Here is a 12,659-nt window from a genome sequence, read left to right as displayed (position 1 = left end):
GCCTCCGTTCAGCAAGAGGCAGGTCATCAACAAAGCTGAACACGGCATATAAAATTTCGTTACAGTAGCGGTTGGCATTTAGGGATCCCATGAAAAAGATTGGCCCAATAATGGCTCCGTTACCAATCCCCCGCCCATACATTGAATCCCCACTCGTACTGATGCTTGCAGTCCCGTAGCCAGTGTGGGTTCGTTTGGCTCGAATAATGCGCGTTGCGGAGATTCACTTGAGCGTTATGGCAGAAGTGGGCCTCATCAGTCCAAATGACCCTGTTCACAAAGTTTCTGCTTTCCTCGGTCTGACATAGGATCCAGTTACAGAAATCCAGCCGTTTCTCTTTGCCGCCCGGCTGGAAATGTTGATGAAGGCTCATGTTGTACGGGTGGAGTCTGTGCTTCTGTAGTATCCTCAGCACACTTGACTTTGATGTCTGTACTCGCTTTGCCAGGGTGCGCAGACTTACGTGGGGATCATCTCCTACTTCTTTCAGGATCTTGTCGGTTTGTCTCGACCCATTGGCAGTGATTGGGTGTCACCGGCTCTGGGTACCGGAATGGAAACTTCCTGTTGCGGACAGTCTAAAAAATGCACGCCTTATGGTACAAGAGCTCACCACCCTAGTTCCTGGAAACACTTTACTGCATTTGAGGACTGCTCTATCATAGTCCATAACTGCGGCCCCTAGAGCAATGATCATCCTTGTTTTTTCTTGGCTGGAATACACGGTGCTTGCCATCGGTGCCGTTTCCTTGTTCACTGCATTCAATGAGACCGGAGTCCAAAACGCTCCAAAAATGTATTGCCACGAATCATCTTCGAGAAACTTTCAGGGCAGTAAGTAGTTTAATAAACCGTTTGTTGTTTATTCGACTACTCGCAGGCCGATTTCGCTTCGTGACATTTCTGGTGGAGGTGCGGGGCATCCCTTGTTCAACGGCCTGGAAGACCAAGTGCGACAAAGCAGAAGACAGCTTGGCCTGCCTGCAGCTTGAAACTGAGCAAGTAACTTGTGCTGTATTAGCTTAAACTCATATCCTGCTGTTTGTAATTTGGTGGTCTGTAGCTTAAGAGCACTGAAGACAAAACAGAAAACACGTGCTGGACAAGATGGTCGACAACGAGGTGAGCCCGCACATCGAACAGCGAATTGTCATGAAGTTTCTCGTGAATGAAGGCGTAAAGTCATCTGAAATTCACATAAGGCTTCATGCTCAGTATGGCCACGATACACTTAGCCGCAGCAAAGCGTTTGAGTGGTACAAACGGTTCTCAGACGGGCGTACGTCAGTGCAGGACGATCCCAGCCGGGGCGGCGCAGAGCCCAGTGTCACAGTTCCTGAGAACATCCAACTTGTGGAGCGCCTGATCCTCAAGAACCGACGGATAACATGTCTCGAACTGGCTCAAAAGACGGACCTTTCTGTGGGAGCGTTGAACACTATCATTCAAGAACACTCTCCTGTTTCGGAAAGTTAGTGCCCGTTGGGTCCCGAGGCAGCTGTCCGTGTTTGACCGACAGAGAGGACTGGCAATCTCCCAACAGCTAAAGTACCGTTTCGACACTGAAGGACAGCCGTTCCTTGATCGGATCATCACGTGTGATGAAACGTGGGTGCACCGTTTTACTCCTGAGTCTAAACGCACATCAAAACAGTGGAAGCATCCGGGCTCGCCAACTCCCAAGAAGTTCCGGAGCATCCCGTCTGTGGGTAAGGTCATGCCACGGTTTTCTGGGACAAGGCTGGCGTTGTTCATGTTGATTTTCTGCCCAGTGGTACCACCATCAATAGTGCATATTACTGCCAGGTTCTCAGGGATGTGCATAAGGCGCTGAATCAAAAGCGGTAGGGCCTCATCACCAAAGGAGTCCTCCTCCTACAGGACAATGCACGCTCGCACACCGCGCATCTCACGTCACGCACTTTACAGGGACATGGCTGGGAGTTGCTGCCGCATCACCCTTAGAGTCCAGACCTCGTCCCCAGCGATTTTCATCGTTTCGGGCCACTGAAGGCGTTCCTTGGGGGCCGCCACTTCAGCTGCGACGAGGAGGTCAAGAATACGGTCCGATCATGGCTGCTACGCGCCGGTAAATATTTCTACGCTGCTGGCATCCAAGCCCTCGTGAAACGCTTGGACAAGTGCATTAGTGCAGCTGGAGATTATGTTGAAAAATAAAACTAATTTCTCGCCTGTAAGTTCATTTTACTTTTGTGAAAAATGAAAAGTCCCGGTTTGACTTGAACACCCCCCGTACAAACGTTATCCTGCAGGCCATGCTGTGCAAGTGATGGTTAGAACAGGGATAGTCCCGTGCACTTTTTAGTTCAATTTTAATTAGGAAGTTGACAAGAACACAAAACGTAATAGATGGTAATAGCTTTCATTGCAGCTCGCAGTGGCACAAGAAATAAATTGAAGGTGCTGAAGAGAAGCGTAATTATGATGCATTATTCACGTGACGGTGGAGATCGCTTCTGAGGCTGCCCTTTCTGCAAAATGTTGTCAAACAGAGGCCACACTTGTAAGGACGTTCATCTGTATGTTGCATCATGTGTTCCACGAGAAGATTATAGCTTGAGAACGACCGAGAACAAATCACACAACGAGTGTCTCCACGGTGAACAGCCTTGTGCCGGGACAGCTCTCTCGTGGCGTTGAATGCCTTGCCACAGATACTGCAACGATATGGTTTGATGTTGCTATGTGTATTCATATGGTAGAACATTGTCCCTTTGTGCGTGAACGACCTTGAGCAGAGCTGACATTTGTGAGGCTTGTCTCCAGTGTGACGACGTAAGTGAATAACGAGATGGCTCTTTTGGGAAAAGCCTATCTTGCAGATGTCACACGTGAATGGCCTGGACCCTGTGTGCGTCCTTTCATGCCTACGAATACATGACATCCACTTCGAAGCATAAGGACAGAACGTACACTTGAATACACCAATTCGTCTTGATATTGGGTTGATAGTTCCTGCAGCAGAATTACAAAATGACTTCACGTTACCATGTTATCGTCAGAACAGTTGACGTTAGACACGGCACTGGGACCTCTTTCTAGAAACACATTAAGCGCGAGGCTCCTGCGGTTTCAGTGATCCACCGCAACCTAACGTACCCATTTGTCAACGTGTTGTATTTGGGCAACGTTAAACAGAAACAGCTTGAACCGAGGAACGGAGCCAACGATAGAAGACTATGATATCGAATTGGGTCAATTTCGAGAGTAAATGCACAGCGAGTAAACACGAGGAGAGTAATTCCACCGGCTGATGACTCTTGTTGCCTCTCTTGGTTCTGGAACAAAATATTTCCAATTAATCCGAATCTGTGCAATTCGTTCGTTTAATTGCGTGTTGTAATTGGGGCGCAATTGATGATCCCATATATATTTCCACTTACGTTCGTATTAAGAACATAACTGGTAACGGAGCGCTCTACCTAAGCGTACAAAATTGAGCGTTCTCACCTTCTGCAATAATTTGTTTGTTTAGAGGTCAGACACAGAGTACACCAACTGTATGAGAGGCCAAAACACACATCAAGGCACCCAAGATAGGTTACAAGGTAAATAGGTTACAGGGTAAAACATGATGTCCTGCTAAAAAATATAATTATTCCACTCAAATGTCTGTATCAATGTATCACAAGTTGCTGAAGGTGATTCGAAGGGTAGTGATGTTTTCTACAAGACGCAGGGAAGTCGGTCACTTCACGCTTCTATCCAGACTTCTGGTTCATTCCTTGGAAATGAGCTCGAAGACTTGATACGCCAAGCGAGTACATGCAAAGGGAAATACAACATGATTTGCTTTGCATCCTTGGAGGAAGATGTCTGTATATTTCATGGTGCAAGCTACGTTTGGGTAGCCAGAAGTAATTGAAAGCAAGTTACTGGATAGTGAAAAAAAACACTAATGTCGTGGATGTACACAGAGAGAAAATGACAGACAAAATCCTCCTGGTTCCTCTTAACGATTCAGGGTTTTAAGCAGGATTTCCGTTTGAGCTAATGATCGAACTCAGGAACGGGGCGGCTGTATGACAATATGGCTACCTGCCGTACATATTCATATAGAATACAGTCATCTCGGAAAGTTTTAGGGAGTGTTGTAATAACGATCGTGTAGCATTAGCGGGTATGATGTAGTTCTGGTGAAATGTCTGCGCAGAATCCTTTCTTCGCAGGAATTTGTAACATCAAGACGCACGCAAAACGCAAATGTATGATACACAAAAACAATAAGTACGCTGCACTCGCACTCTTCTTTCGTTCTCTCACAAAGGAAGGCAGGAGATCTTAGGAAAGGATGCTAGTGTGCAAATGTTGCCACACGTCTACACGACACTCCCGTCACCTTAGGAGGAGTATAACCTTCGGATCGTGCGTTTGTATGGAGCAGGCCACGTGTTGCCTCTGTCCTAACGCATGTTGAAAATTGAAGAAATTCTTCAATACTATTTCCAAAGTAGAAGACAAAAATAACCCTTTCTCAACGCAACACCGTTTCAAACTTATCTGCACAAACCTTCATGATATTACAAACCATTCTGTTCTACATAAGTGCTTCCATAAAATCATGTGTACAACGGCATGGGGCACGGATCTTGTCTCTGAAGATGAGGATATTTACAGCTAGAAGCACGACTTCGTCACAAGACACTATTTGAGCAGTTGCTTGGAACCTGTGTCGCGGATGTCCTCTGAAATGCGAAACGAAACAGTGAGCAGCAACGCATTAGGTAACAGTACACTGTCTAGCCTCGGGAAACAAAATAACATTCTGAGTCAACAGATGCATCTGAAACATGCAGTACCTTTACCCGCAACATCAACTACAACACGTATTTCAAAACACCAGGCAAGACTGCAGCAAAGGCAAACTTTTTTACACGTTCACGCAGAGATCCAACGTCTTTCTCTAATAATTGATAGGCCTTTCTGTAGGTATTGGACAGGACGGGCATCTACAGCTCCGTCTATTTCGCGGTGGTCATGGACGGTTGCATGGTGCGATCTGTCAAGCAGTCCCGTAAAACGTCCGGTCAGGTGCATCCGAACCGACGAAACAGCAAGCGACGTAACACGGATAGTGTGCGTGCCACTTCAAATTCAAATTCCCGAAAACAACAAATGAAGTACATAATCCCGTTAGCGAGGAATGGCTGATCATGCCGTTGTAGTAGACAACCAGAAACTAGCAATATCACTGCACAAACAAGGCCCATATAATGTTGACCCTCTGTCTCATCACTTCTACCTTAGCTAGACATTGGTGACGGGTTTCCTATTCAAGTTATACTTGCGTAGGATGCAACACAATTTGATAACTCCATAATTCGACACGAAACAATTTGGTCGTGACTCGTGAGCGACGCCGCGTGATTGGTGTGCATTAATTATGTCCAGCTAGAGGATCTATAACGTGCATCCAGATCTCAACACACTGAACACCGCACTTAACGTAGCTCGTTGACGACTGCGTATCTAAGCAACGTGTACCCTGCCACCAAGTCGCTGGCGCCTTCCGCAGGCCTTGAAACACAACTTTTGAATACAACACACTGTGCACATATCATTGCACTGACGAACGAAAATACCACTGCATCACACTAGGGGAGGACGCATGACAAAAAGGTAACACAAATGTACGAAGTAAACACGCTACTAGCGTTCTGAAAACATTCAAGAGGACAAAACCAGCAGCTGCACGGACGTTCAACAACCGTAAGGTACCGATGTACAGTGTTTGTTACTACGGCCCTTCACACTTCATCCATAGAAGTTTGCAGTTGTAACACACACAGTATTCCAACTCGGAAGAAGCCAGAAGCACAAAACATTCCAACGAAAACGAGGTCCCGCCAAGCACACTACGTGGGTTCCCCCACCTTGGCCGATGCTGTCGATATCCCACTGCTGCTCTGAGTCGGATCAGCGTGGCGTTAGCTGAGAAAACCGAAACTAACTGCTGTAGTTATCTCGGCTTGACGACCTCCGTAAGCTCGCGTCAGATAGGATCGGTGCTGGACATATCGGACATGTCCTATTTATGAGCTGAAGTATTCGCCAAATGAAACAGAATGGTTCCTGCACAACTGACACATAAACACGAACACAGACAAATCCAGGAGTCACTAGTACTCCCAAGATGCGTTGCTGATGTCTGTGCGGCACGTGCAGCATGTCGCCACACACATGTAGGCTGACTAACATTACGTGTAAATGTACGCCAAATTAAATTACATTGCGCGACTACAGTTTTATTTCCAGGGCGCAGGAAACCTCAAGCCCCAAACCGACTTTTTAATGATAATGATGGGGTGTCTCATCGCTTCAAGATCCACCAACGAATACTTTCAAAGAGGGTTAAAACCTGGGCGGTTCGGTAGTCCATAACAAAAAGCACTAAAATCCCCAGTGCCAGGGATTTAAAATAAACGACACAACAACAGTGGTATGTGGTTGTGTCGTTTATTTTAGCCCCCCGGCACTGTGGGTTTTAGCGCTTTTATTCATGCTGACAAAGACTTTCCGTGGAAGTGTGCGGGCTCTGAAACGTGTGTTCCGGTGTCCCCTTGTATGGGTCCTCGTGAAGCACGTGTACCGTGTGTAGCAGGGGTACCGAAGTGGCGGCCAGCGGGCTGCACGTTTCAGTCCGGCGGTTGTCATGCGGCCCACGTGACCTCATGCTTTTTTGGTCCAACAAGAACCACAAATTGCGATCATTGCATGACTTACAATATCATGTTTTGATAATCAAGATAAATAAGTTGCACAGAAAACAAACCTGTATAAATATGACATGGCTCTTTCTTTCAAAGTTATTCCAAGAGCTATTCCTACGTGAGGTGCTTGTTATAGGCAAGACGTGAATGTTCAGACTGATAACGCCATGGACACTTCGGTACCGGCCGCTCCCCAACACGATGAGATGAACGACGCCAACACTGCCACTTCTCTTCATGACCCATTCACCACTGTCACCTACAGGAAGAACCGAGCCAGTGGTATTCCTGTGCTGTTTCGGCCAGCATCTAGTCACTACTCTTTCTGGAAGGTCAATCCTAAAGCAGTCGCTAGCGAGATACGCCTGCTAGCCCAACAGGTTATGCACTACCGTTTCAACCGAGATGGTTCTCTCTTTGTCTCCGTCCAGTCAGAAGCGGCTGTCCGCAACCTTTTGTCAGCTGAGTATTTAGCTGGAATCCCTGTGTTACCATCAATTTTTCAATCGTACGGCAGAAATATGGGCAAGATTGATGTTGTACCTAAAGAGTACTCGTATGACGATCTAATGCTCTACCTGAAAGGCGCAGTGGTGATATCTGCAAGGCGACAGGTTCGGCATTCCATGACAGAAGACGGCGGTGATGTGTTCACCCCGTTAAGCAGGGTTATCATAATCAACCCACAATCCCTCTTCCACACCTAATTGCCCTCGGATTTTAAACCTCTCTCGTCCACGAATACCTAGAAGGACCCATGCAGTGCTATAACTGACAACGATTTGGCCATATTGCTCAAAACTGCGGAGGTGCTACTAGGTGTGGCATATGCGCTGGGCCTCACCGCCGATCAGACTGTGGCAATAAGAGAGAGCCAACGCGTGCTAACTGTAAATCCGCCCACCCTGCATCGTTCTCTTTATGCCTCGTGAAAACCGCCGCCACAAAAAGACACCAAAATCGGATACTACGGCTTCCATCTGACGCTCCCAGGGGTTGTAGTGCCACCGTCATGTCTCGTACACTCTAAAAGGGAGTCAGGGTGACTCCCCTTGGGGGAGTCATACCCTGCCAACCCAACTCCTGGAGTCACTATGACTCCATCAAGGCAGGAGGGTCATTTAATGCTGTACTAACTGTGGCACACCGTGCCTACAGACGTTTATTCAGGAACAAGACAGGTACAATAATGATCAGACACAGTGTCTCGCGCATCGTTATCACCTCGGTGGGCGCAGCCACCTTGTCGTATCAATTGACCTTCAAGGGTACGCTAACCGCTATCACAAGAGCCATCGTTACATTCCTTCCCTCTTTTAGCAAACCACAACAATTCACTTCTTTCAATGTGCCGCACACTTATCAGTGATAATGACAATAACACGATAATGTTGTACATGCTTCAAAGTTTCCGTTCAGAATGCATACAAGTGATTCGATACAGTGCTCCTTATAGGTTTGTAGAGCGAGAAATGAGGCGACCAGGCTCTACTGAGGTTGATGGGTTTAATGACGGTTAATGGCGATGAACCGAAAACGAAAGCTCGGGTCACGCGCGGTGCTGCGCGTAACCGATGGCGGTGCTGGTGATGATTATGACGCTGCTGCTACAGGGCTCCCCCCCGTGGCGGATGACAAGGCTGGCGAGGAGGGCCGAGGTTGGCGGAAAGGTCGGGCGCCGAGGCCAAGGAGTGCAGGAGCCGGACCCGAGGCGGCGGGCGGCTCGTAGTGTGCGAGCTGCGGCGCCCAATGCACCCGACGTGGAGGGGAAGGAATGCTGGAGACAGGAGCTGAGCACGGACGTAGGTAGGGCGGGTCGGGCGATACCAGAGGTGCAGACTCCAGGAATGCGGGCTTAAGCCTGTCGATGGCCACAGTGTCAGGTCCCCGCGGAAGATCGAGGCGAAAAAACTTCGCGGCTCGCGAGATGACCTTGTAGGGGCCGTCATAGGGAGGCTGCAAGCTGGAGCGCACAGAGTCCCGGCGGACGAAGACGTGGGTGGCTTGATTAAGGTCGGGGCTCACGAACACGCGTGTTGCGGGAGCGGAGCGGGTAGGCGTGGGCTTGAGGTCCCGGAAGAGCTGGCGGAGACGGTCGATGTAGGAGGAAGGGTCGTGCACGAGCGGGGCCGAGGGGGTGAAGAATGATCCGGGAAGGCGGAGCGGGCAGCCGTAGACCATGTGGGCCGCGCTGCAGTCATCCTGGCGGATCGCGGCGCGAAGGCCAAGCAGGACGAAGGGTAGACGCTCGGGCCAGGTTGTGTCGCCGTGGTCAGTGGCGCGGAGGGAAGCCTTGAGCTGCCGATGAAGGCGCTCGACCAGGCCGTTGGCAGCCGGATGGTAGGCCGTGGTTCGGATGTGATGGGTTCCGAGGGCGCTGCACAGGTGACCGAAGAGGGCCGATTCAAACTGGCGTCCTCTGTCCGTGGTTACAGTGGACGGGACGCCGAATCGGGAAACCCAGGAGAAGAGGAATGCGTGGGCCACCGTCTCTGCCGTGATGTCAGGGATCGGCGTTACCTCCGGCCAGCGGGTAAAGCGGTCGATGCACGAGAGCAGGTAGCGGTAGCCTTTGGCCGGAGGAAGCGGGCCGACCAAGTCGATGTGGACCTGGTCGAAACGTGCATCTGGCGGAAGGAACCGCGATGGAGGCGAGATGGTGTGGCGGTAGATTTTGGACCGCTGGCAGGCAAGGCAGGCCCGCGCCCAGTCACGGACGTCGGCATTCATGCGAGGCCATATGTAGCGCTCTGCAACGATCTTTTGCGTGCCGCGCACGCCAGGGTGGGACAGCGAGTGGAGGGCGTTGAAAACATGCCGGCGGAAGGCCAGGGGAACGAAAGGGCGCGGGGTACCAGTAGAGGTGTCGCACCATAGACTTGCCGTCGAACCGGGGAGCGAGATCTCCCGAAAAGTGGTGGATGAGGCGGGGGATGAACGAAGGGCGGCTAGCTCTTGATCAGCCTGTTGCGCCTGGGCGATGCCGTCCAAATCGACCGCTGGGGGCGGATGGAGAGCATTGATGTCCGGTCGCGAGAGTGCGTCGGCGGCGGCATTGTCTTCGCCTGCGACGTGTCGCACATCGGTCGTGAACTCCAAGAGGTAGCACATGTGGCGGGTTTCACGAGGCGAGTGGTTGAGGGAGGCCGATCGCAGGGCGAACATGAGAGGCTTGTGGTCGGTGTACAGCACAAACGGGCGGCCCTCGAGAAAATGGCGGTAGTGTCTGCATGCCAGGTAGGCGGCGAGGAGCTCACGCCCGAAGGTGCTGTAGCGTGTTTCGGCTGGCGAGAGGCGTTGGGAAAAGAAACCGAGAGGTTTCCAGTGGCCATCCTGACGCTGCTGCAAGACTGCGCCGACAGCAGCGGTGGAGGCGTCGACGAACAACGCTGTCTCGGCGTCAGGACGAGGATGGTGGAGCAGCACAGCATCTGCCAGGGCCTGCTTGACTTCTACGAACGCACGTTCTGCTGCCGGTGTCCACTCCAGAGGGGCAGCACGGGCCTCTTTCGGATGGTCAGCGCCGAGAGCTGCGTAGAGAGGCTGGAGCAAGGCAGCACAGCGAGGCACAAAACGTCGGTAGAAAGTCACGAGGCCGAGGAATGAACGAAGTCCTTTGCGAGAAGTGGGGGCAGGAAAGTCTCGGATGGCCTGGACCTTGGATGCGAGTGGCCGGATGCCTTGCGGGGTGATGGTGTGTCCCAGGAAGGTAAGGGTGGTAACGCCAAACTCGCACTTCGCGGCATTGATGGAGACTCCGTAGTCCTCCAGGCGCGAGAACAGGGCGCGCAGATGGGCGCGATGAGCCTCCGGAGATGGACTTGCGACGAGGATGTCATCCATGTATGCGAATGCGAAGTCCAGGCCGCGGAGCACTTCGTTGATGAATCGTTGGAATGTCTGCGCAGCATTACGCAGGCCAAAGGGCATCCGCACGTATTCAAAGAGGCCAAAAGGGGTGGTTATAGCAGTCTTCGGAATGTCAGGGGGATGGACGGGAATTTGGTGATAGGCTTTGATGAGGTCTATCTTGGAGAAGATGGTCGCTCCGTCAAGATTCGCGGTGAAGTCCTGAATATGGGGAAGCGGGTATCTGTCCGGTACCGTGACGATGTTGAGTGCACGGTAGTCCCCACATGGGCGCCAATCACCAGGTGTTGCTTTGGGCACCATGTGGAGAGCGGAAGACCACGGGCTGGAGGAAGGCCGAATGATCCCCAGTTCGAGCATGTGCTCAAATTCCCTCTTGGCAATGACGAGGCGCTCCGGAGCCAGCCGTCTGGGGCGAGCGAAGACAGGGGGGCCCCGTGTCACGATGTGGTGAGTGACGCTGTGGCGAGGTGGGCAAGAGGCGTGAGATTGGCGCAGGACAGCGGGGAACTCCGTGACAATGGTTGCGAAAGCAGTGGGCAACGGTAGCCGTATGGTGGGACTAATGGCGGCTATATGCGCTGGGGCTCCATAAACGTGCAAAGAAGTAGTATTGTCGACGAGGCGCTGGCGTCTAATATCCACAAGAAGGTCGAAATGGTGGAGGAAGTCGGCGCCAAGGATTGCGAAGGGGAGGTCGGCGATGGTAAAAACCCAACGAAATACTCTGCGCAGGCCGAGGTCAAGGGTGACGGAGCGTTGACCGTAAGTTGAGATGGTGGACTTGTTGACGGCCTGCAAAGCCAAGTCTGGTTGTCAGTGTCGTTTTTCTGCGGGGGTTGGTGGAACGACGCTCACGTCAGCCCCGGTATCCACCAGGAAGCGACAGCCGGACACGCGGTCCGTGATCCGGAAGAGCCGGCTGTTGTCGCCCCCAGCCATGCCAGCCGTTAATGGTTGGGGGGAGCGTTTCCCGGCCACGAGCAAGGGGCCTGGCAGTTCCTTGCGGCATCGCCGAATTTTCGATGATACCAGCAGAAGTGGTGCTGAGAGGGCGAAGGAGACCGATGACGGGATGGTGAGCAGCGACGGCAAAACGGGCGCCGAGGGGAACGTGGTCGCTGCGGGGGAATGGCGTCCACCCGGTTCACCAGGGCCGCCACCGTAGTCTGGAGTTGCTGGAGCGACGTGCTGATGGCATTGATTGCAACGTCCACCGGTGGAGGGGAGGTGCGGGGTGCCAGGGCGGCAACGGCTCCTGGAGATGGAAGGCCAGCAAAATCCATAATACGGTCCGCCATCTTCGCCAAGTCATCCAGGCGGGAATTTTCGCCGGCGGCCAGGATCATGCGTACGTTGTGGGGCAAACGTTGTAGGAAGAGTTCGCGTAGTAGCGAGTCGTCCGTGGTAGGGTTGCCGGCGAGGTCGCGCATGCGGCGTAGGAGCTGGGTGGGCCGTCGATCGCCGAGCTCTTCCCTGTTCAGAAGCTGCTGCAATCGCCGCTCCTCCGAAGCAGATGTACGGCGAATTAACTCGTCCCGTAAGGTGTCGTAGGGCAACTCGGGGTGAGGGTGGATTATTAGGTCACGGACTTCCGCCGCAGCTTCGGGAGGAAGGTTTGCGATGGCATAGCCAAACCTTGAGGCTTGAGAAGTGACGCGGCGTCCGTCGAAGAGAACCTCCGCCTGCGCGAACCACAGCTGAGGATCGGAGATGGAGAAAGGCGGCAGGCGGAGCGGTGCCTCAAGCGGTGGAAGTGGCGGTGGCCGGCTGGGAGGCGAAGAGCTGGTGGAGTGCTGGTCGCCGTTCATGATGGTGGAACGCTAAGACATCACGTCCGGGTCACCAGTTGTAGAGCGAGAAATGAGGCGACCAGGCTCTACTGAGGTTGATGGGTTTAATGACGGTTAATGGCGATGAACCGAAAACGAAAGCTCGGGTCACGCGCGGTGCTGCGCGTAACCGATGGCGGTGCTGGTGATGATTATGACGCTGCTGCTACAGGTTAAACGTTCAGGTGGCTTCCTGATCCGTGTGCTACGTCTTAGCACTGTATT

General features: G+C 52.1%; 1 protein-coding gene across 1 annotated transcript; it reads left to right on the top strand.

The window, feature by feature from the left end:
• Nucleotides 1-1,108: 1,108 nt before the first annotated feature.
• On the top strand, nucleotides 1,109-1,477 carry LOC135386167 (protein GVQW3-like). Its single transcript, XM_064615936.1, has one exon. It carries the CDS (start codon nucleotides 1,109-1,111, stop codon nucleotides 1,475-1,477), a length of 369 nt encoding a protein of 122 aa, XP_064472006.1.
• Nucleotides 1,478-12,659: the final 11,182 nt, after the last annotated feature.

The sequence above is a fragment of the Ornithodoros turicata genome, chromosome 1 (genome assembly GCF_037126465.1).
Source record: "Ornithodoros turicata isolate Travis chromosome 1, ASM3712646v1, whole genome shotgun sequence".
In the NCBI taxonomy this organism is placed as follows: Eukaryota; Metazoa; Arthropoda; class Arachnida; order Ixodida; family Argasidae; genus Ornithodoros; species Ornithodoros turicata.
The sequence above is the reverse complement of the archived record's forward strand: the minus strand, read 5'-3'. Positions and strand labels throughout refer to the sequence as shown.